We start from the raw sequence: 16,764 nt of genomic DNA on the forward strand, positions 1-16,764 counted from the left end.
TAGCCCCCTTCTTCTGTGGCCCTTCCACAAGACATAGGCCTTCAATATATCCTGTGTACTGCCCTTCTACCATCTCTTGTCCAGGGTGTTCCCTGGGCAAGCCAGGAGAGTAACTGCCTAATGGTGGATGAGGGCTGGCTGCTCAGAACAGGAAGTCAGCAGTGTTTCCTAACCAGGTCCCCAAGGAGTTCAGGTACCCATGGCCGGTGTTTACGGCAGTACAACTTCTTCCAGCTGTGGAGTGCTGGCTGCTCAAGGATGTGTTTCCCATACATCTAAAGGTTTAGGCTCATTGCATTCTTGGCTCTGGTCAGTAAGAGAAAGAGCTTCATGGGCTGCCAAGCAGGCAGGGGTGGTGGGTAGCTCCTCAAGGTAGCCTAAGCTTCTCCAGGCCTCTGGAGAATCTTACAAGCTGGAGTTGTAGGGAACCTGTTCCTGTCTGGGGTAGCCTGGAGTCACACACTGATGAGTTGTCTCCCAAACCCCTGCACAAGACTGTCCTGATTCCTGGGGAGCTAAGACAGCTGTGTAGTTGCCTCTTCCTTAGGAGTCCTGGAGGCTTCAGGAAATGCCTGTTCTTTCTTCCTGTCTTCCTCCCCTCCCACTGCCCTCCCCCTGACTTCACTGCCTTCTTCCAGGCATGGAAGGCCAGAGGACAAGAGATTGTTGTTGTTGTTGCTGCTGCTGCTGCTGCTGCTGCTGCTGCTGCTGCTGCTGCTGCTGCTGCTGCTGACCAACAAGGATGTTCTGTTCCTAGACTTGCTACAGCTGGGGTCCAGGTTGTTTCCCAGCCTCCTCAGAGAAAGTTGAGACATGAGGAATGGGAACTAGAAGAGGGAGAGGGGCAGGCTCAAAGACTGAGGTGCTGCCTGGATGCTCTGGGAGTGGCCCCCAAATTAGAGGGCCAGGCTGAGTGACTCAATGGGCCTTGGGCTGGGCATGCAGTTATAGCTTATTGCAGACTGTAAACCACAGACACAAGGACCTTCCAGGCACAAAAAAGCATATTAACAGAAGTACTGCCCTAACCTATCTCCTAACTTTAAGGAAGAACCTGGAAGTGTACAGTGTACTCTCCCCTTGGCCCCCATGCAAAAGGTCACCTCCTTACTACCCCAAGCTCCATCCAGAAAGGAAGACAGGCTGACTTACTGCTCAGCTTCCTACCTACCCCTAGGGCACATTTTCTCAACTGTTCCCTATAAAGGCAAAGGCTCTCTTCTGCCCGCTCTAGTCTGCTCACTGTTCCTGGCTCCTCCAGAAAGTCTTCCTGGGCCTCTGTCTGATGCTGGGTGTAGTAGCCCTGTTGAGGCCAGAAACAAGAATACATACCTGCCTCCTTGTGGAACTCAACCTGTGATTCTCAACCTATAGTGGTTCTCAACCTGTAGGTAGTGACTCCTTTGGGAGTTGAAGGACCCTTTCCCAGGGGTTGCCTAAGACCATCAGAAAACATAGATATTTGCATTATGATTCATAACAGTAGCAAATTATAGTTATGAGGTAGGAATGAAAATAATTAAATGTGGTATTAAAGGGTTGAAGTATTAAGAAGGTTGAAAACCACTGATCTAGTGGGTCATGGCTGCTCTATCTTTTGATCACTATCTCCATCATACTTCTCCTGGCTGGGCTCTTGGAAGCCTGAATAAAAACCCCTAGAATAGTGAATGTAGGCTTAGGCCAAGTGGTACCATATTTAATAAAGGCTTTGCAGACAGGTCCCTGGGGTAGTGGGTATATATTCTGTGAGTTTTCACCCTTAAAATAAAAACCTCGGCTAGGTATGGTGGTTTGTGCTTCTAATTCCATCACTCAGGAGGTAGAGGCAAAAGGATCAAGGTCATTCTGGATCACACAGCAAATCTGAGTTCAGCATGGGGTAAAAGAAACCCTATCTCAAAAATCAAAGCAAACAGAAAGATTTGTTAAACATACTCATTGGGTGTAGTAAAGACTCCCTCTTTTGTAATCTCGGCATTAAGAAGACAGATAAAAATTCTCACTACAAGTTCAAGGTTATTTAGTGAGACTTTATCTAAAAAAAAAACAGAAAAAAAGAGAGATGAAAGATATATAAAATACAAAGCATGCAATTTAAATGAACCACTTGGCAGCTTCCATTCAGTATGTTCAGAGAAGTTTCATTGTTTTAAACTGAAGACTCAGAACTGATAAGATGCTGTTTCTTTCTGTTTCATTCTGGAAATTTCACATGAATAGGCCAGATATAATGTGACCTTTTGCCATTAGCTGCACTCACCAAGCAGAATGTTCCATATGTGCCTTGGACCTGCTATAATCCCAGCACTCAGGAGGTAGAGACATGAGGAGTTCAAGAGCAACTTTACTTACATAGTGAGTTGAAGGCCAGCTGGGGCTATATGAGATCATACATACATACATACATACATACATACATACATACATACATACATGAGCAGACAAAACCCAACAACCTCAGAAACCTGAGTGCTTTCCAGTCTGGACCGTGGAATCCAAAAGTACCCACCAGCTCCCAACCCATATCCTGCTTCTCCCATTTTTCTCCTCTTTGCAGCCAGAAGAGAAGGTTCTTGAAGGAAAGCTTGACACTGATTCTGGCTCTAGGCAAAATTCTACTGGAGATTCTGTCCCCAGCTGAGATCTTGCAGTAAACTTCACCCTGCCCTCTATCCAGTGGGCCTCTGCCTCTCTGCCTCTGCCTCTCTGCCTCTGCCTCCTCTCTGCCCTCTGCCTCTGCCTCTCTGCCTCTCTGCCTCTCTGCCTCTCTGCCTCTGCCTCTCTCTGCCTCTGCTCTGCCTCTCCTCTGTCTCTCTCCTCTGCCTCTGCCTCTCCCTCTCTCTCTCTCTCTCTCTGCCTCTCCCTCTCCCTCTCTCCCTGTGCCTCTGCTTCTGTCTCTCTGCCTCTCGGCCTCTGCCTCTGTTTCTCTGCCTCTCTGCCTCTCTGCCCCTCTGCCTCTCTGCCTCTGCCTCTGCCTCTGCCTCCTCCTCTCTGCCTCTGCCTCCTGCCTCTGCCTCTGCCTCTGCCTCTGCCTCTGCCTCTGCCTCCTGCCTCTGCCTCTGCCTGCCTCTGCCTCTGCCTCTGCCTCTGCCTCTGCCTCTGCCTCTGCCTCTGGCCTCCTGCCTCTGCCTCTGCCTCCTCCTCTCTGCCTCCTACCTCTGCCTCTCTGCCTCTCCTCTGCCTCTTGCCTCTGCCTCTGCCCCTCACAGAAGTTCTTTTGTTGCCCTTCCCTACCTTGGTCTCTGTGGTACCTTCTTCAGATTTCAGTGTGGCTCCCCAATTCAGTCTCTCCCACCATCTAAAGGTTCACTTTTACATCTTGGAAGCTGCCCTGGCAAAGGAGAGGTAGGACAAGGAGATGGTATACTAGGGACCATGTCTCATTTGGACCCTAAGAAACAGCTGGGGTTTGGCAGCCTAGCTCAGTTAGGTCCTGAAATTGAAGGGAGGAAATGCCTCCAGAGAGACCAGAGTTAACTGCATCCTGGCCAGCCAGTAGGGGTTGAGCAAGAAGATAAGGAAGTTATTCCTCTCCTCCAAGTCAGCTTTGCCAACTTCTCCAAGGCTTCAGGGATGTGAGCCAAGAAGGCCTACAGAATCTGGAGGCAAATGCCTCTTTTTAAAGGAGGAAGGGATGGAGAAGAGGAAAGGCTAACAGAGCCAGTGGGAGCCTAGATCAAGCCCTACCAGAAGCCTACAATCCTCTACTTCTCTGATCCCCAAACTGCTTCCTGGTTTCAGACTAGGTTCTGGGTAGCCATCAGGTTACCTTTCTTCATCTTCCTCTCACTTTCTTCTGCCTGGCAACATGACTACAAGCACCTCAGTGTCCCCGTTTGGACAGTGGAAAGTTTGACTCTGTAAGAGTGTCTGCCCAAAGACACCAAGGATCTGTCCCTAAGTAAGTGAATGTGTGTCCTTTCAAACTATGCTTGAGGCAGGGGCCAGGGTGGGGGGCGTGCGGGGGAGGGGTGCCACATAGCCCAGCCATCTACAAGAAAATTGCTTCCTTTGAAGCTGCCAGGGGGGCAGGCTTCCTGCCCCCTCCCTCCCAGCTGCCCTTCCTCCCTCCTTTTCTTCCTCTCTGTTCCACTAGCCCCCTCCCTCCTTGTCTCCCTCTCCGCCCCGTCCCCTCCCTGTCGGCCCGCCCGCCAAGCCTTTAGCCTCCCTCCCACCGCCTCTGTCTCCCTCTCTCCACGAACTGCCCAGGAGTGAGCAGCTGCTCCCGGTTGGCCCTGACGGACAGACAAACCGACAGCCTGACATCCTAGTCCACCAACTAACCAGCCTGCACCTGGCTGCTTCCCCCTCCCCAGGTAGGGCCTGCTCAAGCCGGGAACTGACTCCACTCTCTCCACAAAGACCTCAATCTGTCCTCCCTGTCTTCATTTCTGGCTATGCTATACCCTCACCAAAGAGCTGGCAACCCTGCTGCCTCCACACCAGCCCTGCTGCATTTATAGTCTTGCCGCCCCAGTGTCTACACTTCCACTGCGTCCTTGCTGCTCTCTCTATTCCCCCCAGGGCACCCACCAAAGGCTTTGTGTCCTTTTCATCAACACCTCATTTCTGCTTCTTCTCCCCACCCTCTTCCCTGAGCTTTCTTCCTACCCTTCCTTTCCCTTTCATCTCTGACTGCTCAGTTGCTAAGCTCACCTATGCTTTGCTTCTCTGCCTCTGGGGGTGGACAGGGACCTCCCCGGGGTACTGCCCAGAGCATCACTGAGGCAGGGCTGGGTGGATGGTATGCTAGCTCTACCCATAACACTATCTCCTTTATGGCAAGGCCCAGGCACACCCTTCACTCCTTTTATCCTTGCTCTCCCAGCTCAGCCTTTCTTGGGGTCTTGGCACCTAGCCAGGTCAGGGAGGATGGGGCCAATGCAAAATGCAGGATTGGCACAGTCTCCCCTTGGAGTAGTCAGAGAGACTTGTGCTCCCAGGCACACCTCCGGCAACTTGCCCTGATATTTCATACTCACCACAGACTAATGTTCTGCCTCCACTCTCTCCTGGGCAAGGTGTGGGTCCACAGTACCCGAGCTATAGGGGCCCTGGTAGCCTGCCTGGTTACCTTAGTACTATCTGTTTCCAGAACCCTCTTGAGCTGAGATGCAAATGGGCAGAGGGTGGGATGGGTGTAGAAAATGGGGAAATTATGCTATGTTTCCAGGGAGAAACATGACTTGGGGCCCTGAGGGGTCTGTCAAGGAATTCAGAAGAAGAAGCAAGAGAAACAGAGTCAACTGGGCGTTCACTAAGTCTGGGGAAGGTTAGGAGACTGGAGTACCTTGTCACTACCTTATGGATGGGACCAGGCTCCCATCTGCCTAGAGTAAGAGGTCCAGGACCCTGAAAGGTGGAGCTGTAGGTGGGACAGGCAGAGGAAATCTTCATTAGGCCAAAAGCATAGCACCTCGGTGACTTCAATTTCATGTTTATGAGCTGTTGCCTTTCTGCCAGTCTTCTGCCTTGTAACAACTGGAATTGCCTCTGCCAGCATCATCTACCCTGCCAGCAAGAGTCCCAAGGACTGGCATCTGGACATGCAATCAGTTGCCTGTGCCACCTATACCCTAGGAGAGCTTGTGGGTGGGCAGGGTTGGTTTGTGTAAAACATGACTGTGTATTGCTGCTGAAGGCTAAAGGGGGGTAAGCCTTTGAGTACAGGTTATGCAGATATAGTGATAGAAGGATGTGGGTCTGCCTTTAAGTCACAAAGGCAATGCAGAATGAGGAGACTCTGATCCAGGCAGTAGAGAGGGCTCCATAGCCAGCGGGCCACATGGGTGTGGCAGCTGGGCCTCTCTGGCCCACTCCTACACTGGCTCTCTCTCCACCCCAAAGGTGCTTCTCTTTCCTACCCAGAACAAGGGCCAAGGTCCTACTACATGCAAAGTGAATCTGAACCAGCTAGTTTAGAAGCCCAGATGAGTGTGCCAGCCAGTGACCATCATGTTAAGTAACTTGCTTCCACTGACCCAAATCTTTTCTCAGTTCCTCTAAAGCCCTAGGCTGTTGGGGGATTGGCAACATGGTGGAATAGAAGGGAAAGGGATGCTGTAGAGATAAGAAAGAGCTTTTCTCAGCAATATTTATAGCCCTCTAGCACAGTATTAAATCTTCTGAAGAGAGATTTGTAATGAGGCTATATTTGACAATTTGCACTGGGATCCTCTCCAGAGGACTTGATTCTTCGTCGCCCTGTTTTGGGATGGAATGGGGACTAGACTCCATTCCAATCTCCCTTTTGCCTGGGCTCACCCACCATGGTCTTTCACTTTCTCTCCCTGTAGAAACATAATACCATAAGTCTGTCCCAGAAATCAGTTGTCCTTGATCCCACAGGATTCTCAGCATGCCTCCCCAATGAGGCCAAAATACCAAGGGCCTCTGATACTGCACATACTGGAGTCTCTCAGCTTCCTTGCTTATCTGCCCCATTACCTCCACACCCACCATGACTCCCTCTTGCTCTTCCTCCTTTATCCTTGCTCTCAAATACCCCACCCATTTTCTAGTATGGCCCTCACATCCCAACAGTTCTGGAAGCAGGCTTTCTCCATTGTAGGGAGGCCAGTAGATTGTAGAGAGACACCCCAGCACAGGACCTCACTCACACCAAGGAATAGGGACAGTGTGAATAAATGATCCTGGAAGACTGAAGATGAAGATGATCTTTGGCTTTCCCAGCTGAATGCATAAGGCTGAATCCGCTCTAGCCAAAGTTCCTGGCAAGCAGTACAGAACCTGGTGTTGGGGAGAGAGTTATAGAACCCCAAGACGTGGACGAAAGGGGGCTCTTTGGGGTCTGGAACCTGTTGCCTTGCTACTCTTTCTCCAGAAGTGAGGCTTGGGATTAGCAGGTAGACAGATAGATGCAATGACATCACAACCTGATTTTACCTCACTGTGAGGCTATGGGCAAGAGTTTGGGACAAATTCTCCGAACCTACTAGATATCTATCAATGTTAACGGTGTCATGGTCCTAGGAATGGTTTAGGTTAAAAAAAATCACTTAGGGTTGGGGATTTAGCTCAGTGGTAGAGCGCTTTGCCTAGGGAAGCGCAAGGCCCTGGGTTCGGTCCCCAGCTCGGAAAAAAGAACCAAAAAAAAAAAAATCACTTCGTCTCCTCTTTCCCATCACTGAGAAGTAACAACATCCTCCTGTTCTTTGGAAATTCCAGCACATGGTGAATAGGAGCGTACACTTTGTTGGTAAGTGGGAGGAAATGGACAGGCATATGGGTCAGTTGCAAGAGAACTAGGAAACCTAGTACTTCCAACTGATCAGGGTTATCTACTGTCCGGCTCCTTTCCAGACGATTCTCAGTAGAGCAAGAAACGAGGGATAGAAGACTCTCCCTTGATACACCCAGCACCTCTATATATCCCACGCACCTCTGACACACATTCAGGTAAAGCCCACCCCCAATTCTGATGGATGGCTGTACCTGACTGCCCAGCTACTCTGTCAGTGCCACAGCCACAAGTAGTGAGATTTGGCCCTGGCCAACTAGGATTCTTCTCACCTTGTGGCATACAAGGAAGCACATATCTCATCCCTCCATTTGACACTCAAGTGTTAGGCTTGAGCTAAATGACTTTGGAAGACGCAGGAAGCAGGCCAGGTACAAGCTTACCTTTGGTGATCAGAGAAAGGAAAAACAGTGCCTAATGTCTCCTGTCTCTGATGCATTTCCTCACCTGCACAGTCTCAGGAGCCCAGCACAACTTGGTAGAAGGCAGCACCTTCCATTTATCAGAGTTGAGGTAGGGTTGCTCAGCTGGGACCAATGCCCTAGGAGGAGGCTGCTGAGACTGCACTCAGTGTCTGCACCTTGGCAGCTTCCAGACCCACATCTGCAGGCAAGCTCCCAGAAGCTGCCAGACCTCAAGCCTTGCCCCTGCCGCCCTTGGCCTGGCCTGAATGCCTGGCACAACCCTTCCATGTTCTCAGAGACTGCCAGCACGTCTTGCTTGGCTGGTGCCCAGAGCTATCCTGCATGGAGAACTACACTGGCTTTCAGAGGGGCAGACAAGGAGAGCCCTATTTGGGGTGGTGGCACAAACTCCAGGAAGCCCAGTCCTTTCCCTTGTTCAACCTGTGGTCACCAAGCTCAGCTCACCACGATGACCACTTTTTTCCTTTGCTCTGAGGAACTGGTGCCCAGCAAGTGAGATCTCACTTTGATGGATCATAGGGACATAGTCAAAGCATCCAACAAAGGTAAACTGAGGCCTGGAAGTGCCAGTAGCTGGAGGAAGTGTAATGGGAGGAACTTTTATAAGTTTCACGGAGTCTGTCCACAGAATGTCTCTTCCCGACTTCGACTTTGCCTTCCTTCTCAGTGTATGGGGATGAGGGATCAGTTTGAGAGAATTGAAAAGAGAGGCATGTGAGACTATCCACAGCACCCCCTGTCACTAACACCCCACATGATGATTCTTTTCACCCTCTGACTTGCTGCATTACTCACCTACAGACCCAGAGTCTCCCTCATCCATGGCCCAGCAGCAAGACTGAATATTCAGACCTAGAGTGACCAAAGCTGGACTCTGTAAACAGGGGCATGGGAGAAATCAATTCCTCTTCGTAGACCTCAGTTCTCTCATCCATAAAGTAGTGCTACTGGTGGTGCAGACACCAAAAGCCTTCCTTCTGCACTCTATTAACTTGATGTGATTCCCTTCTATGGGCTCTGTATTTGGCATGCCACCTTCCCTGCAGAGTATGGGTACTGAGTCTAGTGTCAGTTTTCTAAGTGTAAATGAGCGTTGTACTGGGAAACCTGCCTGATCCCCACCCTTCAAGCCTTGAGCCCTGAAAAAGCAGCCAAATTCTACCCTGCCTCTACATGGGCTTTGAGCCTCCTACCCCAGCTTGAGCCTGGACTGGAACTGACAACAGGCTGGGATCTCCCCTGTATTGCTTTCCTAGCCCTTTGTGCATCCCCACAACATGTCCCCTCAAATCTAGTCTCATAAGCCCACCTAGGATCCTGTAGCTCCTTTCTTTGAATGGAGGAGGCTTTTAATCTGAGAAGGCTGTGGTGCCCACAGAAAAACAACATGTTCTGAGTGTCTGAGGGCCACACAAGGCTTCTGGAGAGATTCCCATCTATGAAAAGGATGTCCCGTGGAGATCTCCAGGCCACTCTGTGTTCCAAAGCATCTGGGTTGGTTCCACACCTTTGTCTAACTGCATTCCCAATCCATGTCATCTCTCCTGACCCTGGCCTGTGGGTGGACTTTGGATCCTATAACTCAGCTGAGCAGAAATTCTAGACCCGATTCTTCTTTCTGCAGGATAACAGCTTTGGCAGCGGGGACAGATAGAAGGGTGGTCAGTGCAAAGGGCTGGAGGCAGTGCCTCACTCTTTCTCTGCCATTCCATCTTGCTCTCTGGCCTCCCTTCAACCTTTTATGCCTGGTCTGGGCTGCTCCTGCTCTTCTCAGGCCTTCTAGTCCATGTGCCCTGGACAAGATCTCCACCCTGTCCTGGATGCTGCAGGCTGAGGGAGAACTGACCTTTCTAGAGACAAGATCTGGGGGAATCACATGACTTCCTAGGCCAGGCTTGGGTGGGCTTCTTGAGACTACTTGGAATGAGGGAGGCTGGACACTCCTTCAGCTGAGGACTTCCTGTGGCCTCAGGAATCATCAAAGAAATTGAGCAAAGCCTTTGTCTGGGTCCCCTACTTTTCTGTGTGACCTCTGAGGATGAGGAAGGCTGCTCTATTCTCTCCAGGAAGCAGCTGTGCTCTAACCTCTGTGTATGCCTTTCTGTCCACTGGTATTAGATGAGAGCCAAGGAAGACCATGAGAACCACTGGGTTTCGGTCTGTATGTGTGGATGCTCGCCCCCCACCACAAACCTAGGGCATTTTAAGCAGCAACAGCCATTAGATGGGCAGTGCTTATGCCTATGTCTAACCAAACCAGGATGTCCCAGCCTCCTCTTCTGCCAACACACACACACACACACACACACACACACACACACACACACACACACACACCACACTTGCTGGTGCTGAGGATTTCAAAGCAGCAAGCAGTCAGTCCAACCCCCCTTGTTAGCGGGTTCCTTCCACTTTTGCCTCTAGCACTTGAGTTCAGAAGGGCTTATTTATCCCAGATAGACCCCAAATACCCCAACTTCACCACCAAAATGGGCTCTATATGAGGACTCTTTGAGCTGAGGGTGCCTTGAGTCTTCAGGAGGCTAGGCTTCCTATCCACCCCTACACCAGGGCAGCCCAGACACCCAAGCCTGGGAGGCTAGCAAGACCACCATGGAATCCCTATTTAGCAAATGAGGTAAGTGACTAAAATACCTGAGCCTTTGCCATGGAGTTGGGCAAAGAGGAGTGCTAAGAGAGGCAGGGGCTCTGGACTTGTCCTGCAGACTACACCCTGCTTGGGTGGTTGTATGCAGGAGAAAGAAACAGGAGATGTGGGTGCTGGGGCAGGCTCAGGCAATGCAGAGTCTCCACCCCCATCACACTGTCTCAGCCTAGGGGGCCTCCAGACAAGCCCGACCCTGCCCTGTTTCTCTGGCAGCAGTCTACTTTCCTTGGGATCTTCTCCAGGATGCCAGGTCCATGGGCACAAAGAAAGAGTAGAGGTAGATATGGAAGCCCCAAGTTCTGCACCCTGAGTCCTGGGGAATGAGAGGAACAGAGATATGAAGTGTTGATCCCTTAATTCCCAAGACCCTTGCTGATGCTGCTACAGCTTTGAAGAATCTACTTTCCCTCCTTTCCCTCCCCCTCTCCCTTTCTCTCCCCTTCCCCTTTCTCTCCCTCTCCTCCCACTTCATGTCTTGGCCTCTGGTCCTTCTCAGAGCAACATGGGCACTGTGGAGGGACTCAGGCAGTGAAGGGGGTGATTCACTCATTGCCCAGTTAAACTAATAGCATCCAAATCTTCCAGGCTCACTCTCAGAAAGGGTGGCCTGTAGGGCCAATAGCTTCTCTTCCTCTCAGCTTCCAATTGGCCTCACTGACCCCCAACCTCAGCAGTGAAGCTGGGCTCTGGCTGACTCATGATGGTGGTGTGGGGGAGGCAGCCTTGAGCTAATTTCGAAGACATTTCACTGCCCGATGAAACCAGTCCTTCCAGGAAGGGGAGGGGAATGGAAAGAGGCATCCTCCTGGCCAGCCAGCACTCCTACCCTAACTGGTGCCTCTTACTCATATCTCTGCCCTCTCTCTGCTGCCATCTAGCCATCCCTGGCGAGAGTTGGGGAAATTCTCTCTCTCTCTCTCTCTCTCTCTCTCCTCTCTCTCCTCTCCCTCTCCTCCCTCCTCTCTCCCTCTCCTCCTCTCTCCTCTGTCTGTCTGTCTGTCTGTCTGTCTCTGTCTCTGTCTGTCTCTGTCTCTGTCTCTCTGTCTCTCTCTGTCTCTCTCTCTCTCTCTCTCTCTCTCTCTCTCTCTCTCACACACACACACACACACACACACACACACACACACACACACGGGGGGAAGAACACCCAGATACTACTGTTGGGAGGATAAAACTGAAGACAGCAGGAAAGAGTCCAGATGGTGGTGCTGGTGTTATCCTACAGCTCTTCTCACTTTTTGCTCCCAGGAACATTGACCATGCGTCCCCTGTGGCTACTCACCTTGCTGCTGGCTCTGAGCCAGGCCTTGCCCTTTGAGCAGAAGGGCTTCTGGGACTTCACCTTGGATGATGGGCTGCTCATGATGAATGATGAGGAGGCTTCAGGCTCAGACACCACTTCAGGTGTCCCTGACCTGGACTCTCTCACACCTACCTTCAGTGCCATGTGTCCTTTTGGCTGCCACTGCCACCTGCGGGTTGTTCAGTGCTCTGACTTGGGGTGAGCACTAGGCAGGTAGGGTGGAGAGTACAGGAGAAGCACAGGTTCTGCCTGGGAGCCCCTACTAAAAGGGACTCATGGGCTATCCTGTGAGGGGTTTAGAATGCTAAGAGAGGGGAGGTTGAGTCACTACAGGATGAGATGTATGAGGGTGCTCAGAGTCCCTGCATTTGTCCCAGTGTCTTTGTGTGTGTGTCCATATGCATGTGTGTGCCCACCCCTTTACACCAGCTGTGACAACAGACTGGATGAGCCAGACTTATGCTGGTGATGGTGCCGGCCCCCAGGTCTGAAGACTGTGCCCAAGGAGATCTCACCTGATACCACACTGCTAGACCTGCAGAACAATGACATCTCTGAGCTCCGCAAGGATGACTTCAAAGGCCTCCAGCACCTCTATGTAAGCTTCCTCCTGCCTCCTGCCCTTTCTCAGGAGCTAGGCAGAGTTAGATGTTCCTGTGGTTTGGAAGAGAGGTACTCACAAATGGGACTGGGAAGAGGAGCTAGGAACCAATGGAATCCTGGGATAAGTCTGGAGGTGGCTGTAATGGGAATGCCCAAAACTATGTATTATATGTATGGGTACAACACAAAATCCATCAGGCCCATTTTTTGACAGAAAGCTTTGCATTTTGTTGACTCCTCTAAACAACACTGAAAGAGTGTATTCCATTGTAGCTCTTAGAGAAACTGCCTAGCAATGTAAACTAGGCAGTGATGGCATTACTAGGACAGCTTGGAGCTAACCTCAGCTCCTTGCCCTGCATTGTACTCACCAACACAGACTGATCTCCATGAGACGTGTCTCAAGTGCCATCAGTAGCAAGTTCAGGAGGCAGAGGAAAGGGGAGGTGGGGTTGGGAACTGGGGTGCTCACCTTGGTTGCCTGCCCTGCTTTAGGCTCTGGTCCTGGTAAACAATAAGATCTCCAAGATCCATGAGAAGGCCTTTAGCCCTCTGCGGAAGCTGCAGAAACTCTACATCTCCAAGAACCACCTGGTGGAGATTCCTCCCAACCTGCCCAGCTCCCTGGTAGAGCTACGAATCCATGACAACCGTATCCGCAAAGTGCCCAAGGGCGTGTTCAGTGGGCTCCGGAACATGAACTGCATTGGTGAGACTACTCTGTACCTTGACATCAGGCATAAAGGAGGCAGGTAGAGGACATCTCTTCCAGCCAGGACAGCTGGGTCCTGGGCTGTCCCATGTAGTCATGGAAAAGCCTTGTATGCCTCAGAATGTTCCAGAAGCTTGTTTTGGGACGTGAAGAAATACACTGTGGTGGCTATAAAGGCTCAGTTGAAGAAAGAGTCTCAAAAATAGTTTAAAAGAAGACCAGTATGTTTCTGAAAAAGAAGCAATATGGGTAAAAGGAAGGTATAGGACACAGGAAGTCTGGACTGAGAGAGAGCAGGTAGAAGGGCAGTGGATCACCACAGCAGCAGGAGTTGGATAACTTTCTGGAAGCTCTGACTTTATTTCTGGGTCCCCACAGTTTCTTCTTGCTTCCCAGCTCCAAGATACCAAGAATGGTTCCAGAAATCTTGAGCTAGTCATTCTGAACAGCTAGAATTTGTAGTTAGCTGGGCAAACTCATAATCTGCTTGCTAAGGAAGTGCGAAGAGCCGGCAATCAGCAGAGCTCCAGTCCAGGAAAGAACAGGCTCTAACGGTGATTGGCTTCAGAGCTAACAAGACTTCTCTCCTAGAGATGGGTGGGAATCCCCTGGAGAACAGTGGCTTTGAACCCGGAGCCTTTGATGGCCTGAAGCTCAACTACCTGCGCATCTCAGAGGCCAAGCTCACTGGCATCCCCAAAGGTAGGAGTTGTCAATACACAACCTCCAAAAGCATTCTGGGCTTTGCCCAGTGTAGTTGAGCAGGGCCCTCTTCCTGGAGCAGAGAATGGGCCTTCCATCTGCCCCAGGCCCTGCACTTAACTTCCAGCATGCTCTCTTCTGGATAGATCTCCCTGAGACCCTGAATGAACTTCACTTGGACCACAACAAAATCCAGGCTATCGAGTTGGAGGACCTACTTCGCTACTCCAAGCTGTACAGGTGGGGCTAGGGCATCCCTTGGGGGGTGCAGGGATCCATTAGCAAATGGGGCAGGTATAGGATGCCACCCAAGTCCCTGCGCTCTGTCCCAGAGTCCTCCTCTCCCCCAGGCTCTGATGACCTCTAATTAATTTAACTCCAGGCTGGGCTTAGGACACAATCAGATCCGAATGATTGAGAACGGGAGCCTGAGTTTTCTGCCTACCCTGAGGGAACTTCACTTGGACAACAACAAGCTGTCCCGGGTGCCTGCTGGCCTCCCAGATCTCAAACTCCTCCAGGTGAGAGCTGGCTCTGCAAGACTAGATGGAGTATTGTAGAAGGCCCATTCTCTGCACCAGCCTCTTAACTGCCTGGATCCCTTGACCCCTTTTGTATAGGGGCCCAGGGTAGAGAGCAGAACAGGATCTAGATTCTCTTCTGGGTCCCAGGTCCTCATCCAGGCCTCAATGGAACAGTGTTTACATGGAGGCAGCGCTAACTCCCATCTGTACGGTGTCTGGGGAAAGGCAGTCTCACTCCCTGACTTAGCTTCCAAACACATGAGCAAACTAGGCCTTTCCTAACCTTATTCTGAACTTCAATTTTTATCTCAGTTCAATTCATAATGGTAGAAAGCACATTCATCCTCTAGGGCAGCACAGCCCACACCAGGCTGAGAGCACCCTCTAGTGGCCAGTAACCTTTCTACCACCAGTGAGCTCCTAACCTAAGGCACCAGATATCACGTCAGGATCAATGTTTGCTTCTTACAGCCTCATTCTACCAAACACAGCCCCCACCCCACCCATCCCAACTCACCACTCTCTTAGACACTTCACCTGAGCCCTTCATCCTGGTCTGGATCCAGCCAAACACCAGTGCCCTAATCAGAGCTTATACCCACTTACATACTCTAGTATGTCCCCCTGTCAACCCTGAGAAGAATCACCAGCTGACCCTCAAAGAGTGACTATCAAATAACACTAAGAAGTGATTGATGGGATCCAATGTGGAGGCAGGCCTGACCTTTCTTATGTCTACCCTCCATCTTGCCTACAACTTACAGCACCTACCCAGGCTGGGACAGATTAAGATGGGTGGGTGCTCTGTGGTACTGATCCCTAAACGAAAGCCTCAGACACATTCCCTCTGCCTGCAGGTTGTCTATCTGCACTCCAACAACATCACCAAGGTGGGCATCAACGATTTCTGCCCCATGGGCTTTGGAGTCAAGAGGGCCTACTATAATGGCATCAGCCTCTTCAACAACCCTGTGCCCTACTGGGAAGTGCAGCCCGCCACCTTCCGCTGCGTCACTGACCGCCTGGCCATCCAATTTGGAAATTATAAGAAGTAGAAGCAGTGGTAGCCACCATGGTGGCCTTGGTGAGAGTCTCTGAGGAACATAGCCAGTTGTTCCACAGGGGAAGGGGAAGCAAAGAAGCAACACCTTTGTTCCCCAATATTAACTCACTGCCCACCACAGCTTCCTCTGGCTCCTAAGCATGCACATATGCACATGGCCTGGCCTCTCCCATTCCCCTCAGCCTTTGAGATTTAACACTCACCCACCATGTCCACTCAGAGACTCCCTATAAATCTTTCTTCTTGCTCATCCTGAAACTCAGATGTTTGTGGGAAGAATGGACAGAGCACACGGCCACAGTTACTGTTCCATCCAGGCATGTGTTCCTCCTTTTCCTTACCCATGTCTGACTTCTAGCTCTCCTGGGCTCTGCCTGCTGCCCTCATCCTCTGGTGAGCTCTCTTCAACAAGTTCACTACCTGTCCATCCGAGCTGCCACTTGGCTCTACTAACTCCTGGCTCCTTCCCTCTCTCTAACCCTGTTATGCTTCCTGGCACTTTCCTTCCTTCTGGGGTTATAGATCTGTCCCTGCCATCTCTGGACCTGGTTCATCTTTCTGTCTCGGTCTCTTTCTATATTTCTTTGCCTATATCTCTGTCTGTCTCTATTTCTGTCTCTGTCTTTATCTCTCTCTCTCTCTCTCTCTCTCTCTCACACACACACACACACACACACACACACACACACACACACACACACACACACCACCTTCTCCAGGCTGCTTTCTGCTTCACAGGTCTCTGCCCAGTCCCTGCACAAACAAATATAGGGAAACTATTTTCCTGACTGCCCTACCCGACACTTGACCTCCCATCCCTGGAGGAAGCTGGAAGCTGGAGGCCCAGAATCCTGTCCATATCATCCAGGAAAGGGTCCATACTCTGTTATCAAGATGAGGATCAGGAAGCTTCCTAGCCCCTGGAGAGGCTCAGCAGTCCACCAGAGCCCCCCCCCAACCAGTTTGCATTGGCCCCTGCCCTCTCCCCAAGATGGCTAGGTCCCCTCCCTCACCCCTGGGTCCCTGCTGTGGCAGGAGGTGGTGGTCAGTTGTACCCAGCAGGAGGGAGTGCTGCTTATGAGGCCAGTTGTCTCTCAATTAAAGAAACACTGTGCAATATGACTCTGTGTGCCACTTCTTTGGGACATCACTGGGCATCAAGAGGAGAGCAGAGGGCTTCCTTAGGCCACCTCAAAGGCTCTTCCTTTCCGTGCCCAGTTTCCATCCTTATGCTTCCTCTTCATTGTTGCCATTGCCCTCAGAAGTCCTTCTCCCCCTCAGGTCTGAAACTATAAAAACACATCCCAGATGACCAGACATAAGGCCAAGGCCCTATCTGCTTTCCCCTCCTTTCTTGGTCCTTCCATTGCCTCTACTGTTCTTAAGCTGGACCCAAAAAGCAGGCCACACCTAAGGTGTCATCTGTCCTCCCAGAGTGGACCATTTGTCAAGGACCTGCTGGCTATGGGATACCAACCCACGTCCCACTCCCTTCAGGAT

General features: G+C 51.0%; 1 protein-coding gene across 1 annotated transcript; it reads left to right on the forward strand.

Annotated features, from left to right (window-relative positions):
* The first annotated feature begins 4,211 nt into the window (after positions 1–4,211).
* On the forward strand, positions 4,212–16,386 carry Bgn (biglycan). The gene is made up of 8 exons (XM_032889590.1): positions 4,212–4,319; positions 11,606–11,858; positions 12,147–12,258; positions 12,759–12,972; positions 13,567–13,677; positions 13,824–13,917; positions 14,060–14,198; positions 15,059–16,386. The coding sequence occupies exons 2-8, from the start codon at positions 11,617–11,619 to the stop codon at positions 15,254–15,256; spliced, it is 1,110 nt and encodes a 369-aa protein (XP_032745481.1). The 5' UTR covers positions 4,212–4,319; positions 11,606–11,616; the 3' UTR covers positions 15,257–16,386.
* Positions 16,387–16,764: the final 378 nt, after the last annotated feature.

This window comes from Rattus rattus, chromosome X (genome assembly GCF_011064425.1).
Source record: "Rattus rattus isolate New Zealand chromosome X, Rrattus_CSIRO_v1, whole genome shotgun sequence".
NCBI lineage: Eukaryota > Metazoa > Chordata > Mammalia > Rodentia > Muridae > Rattus > Rattus rattus.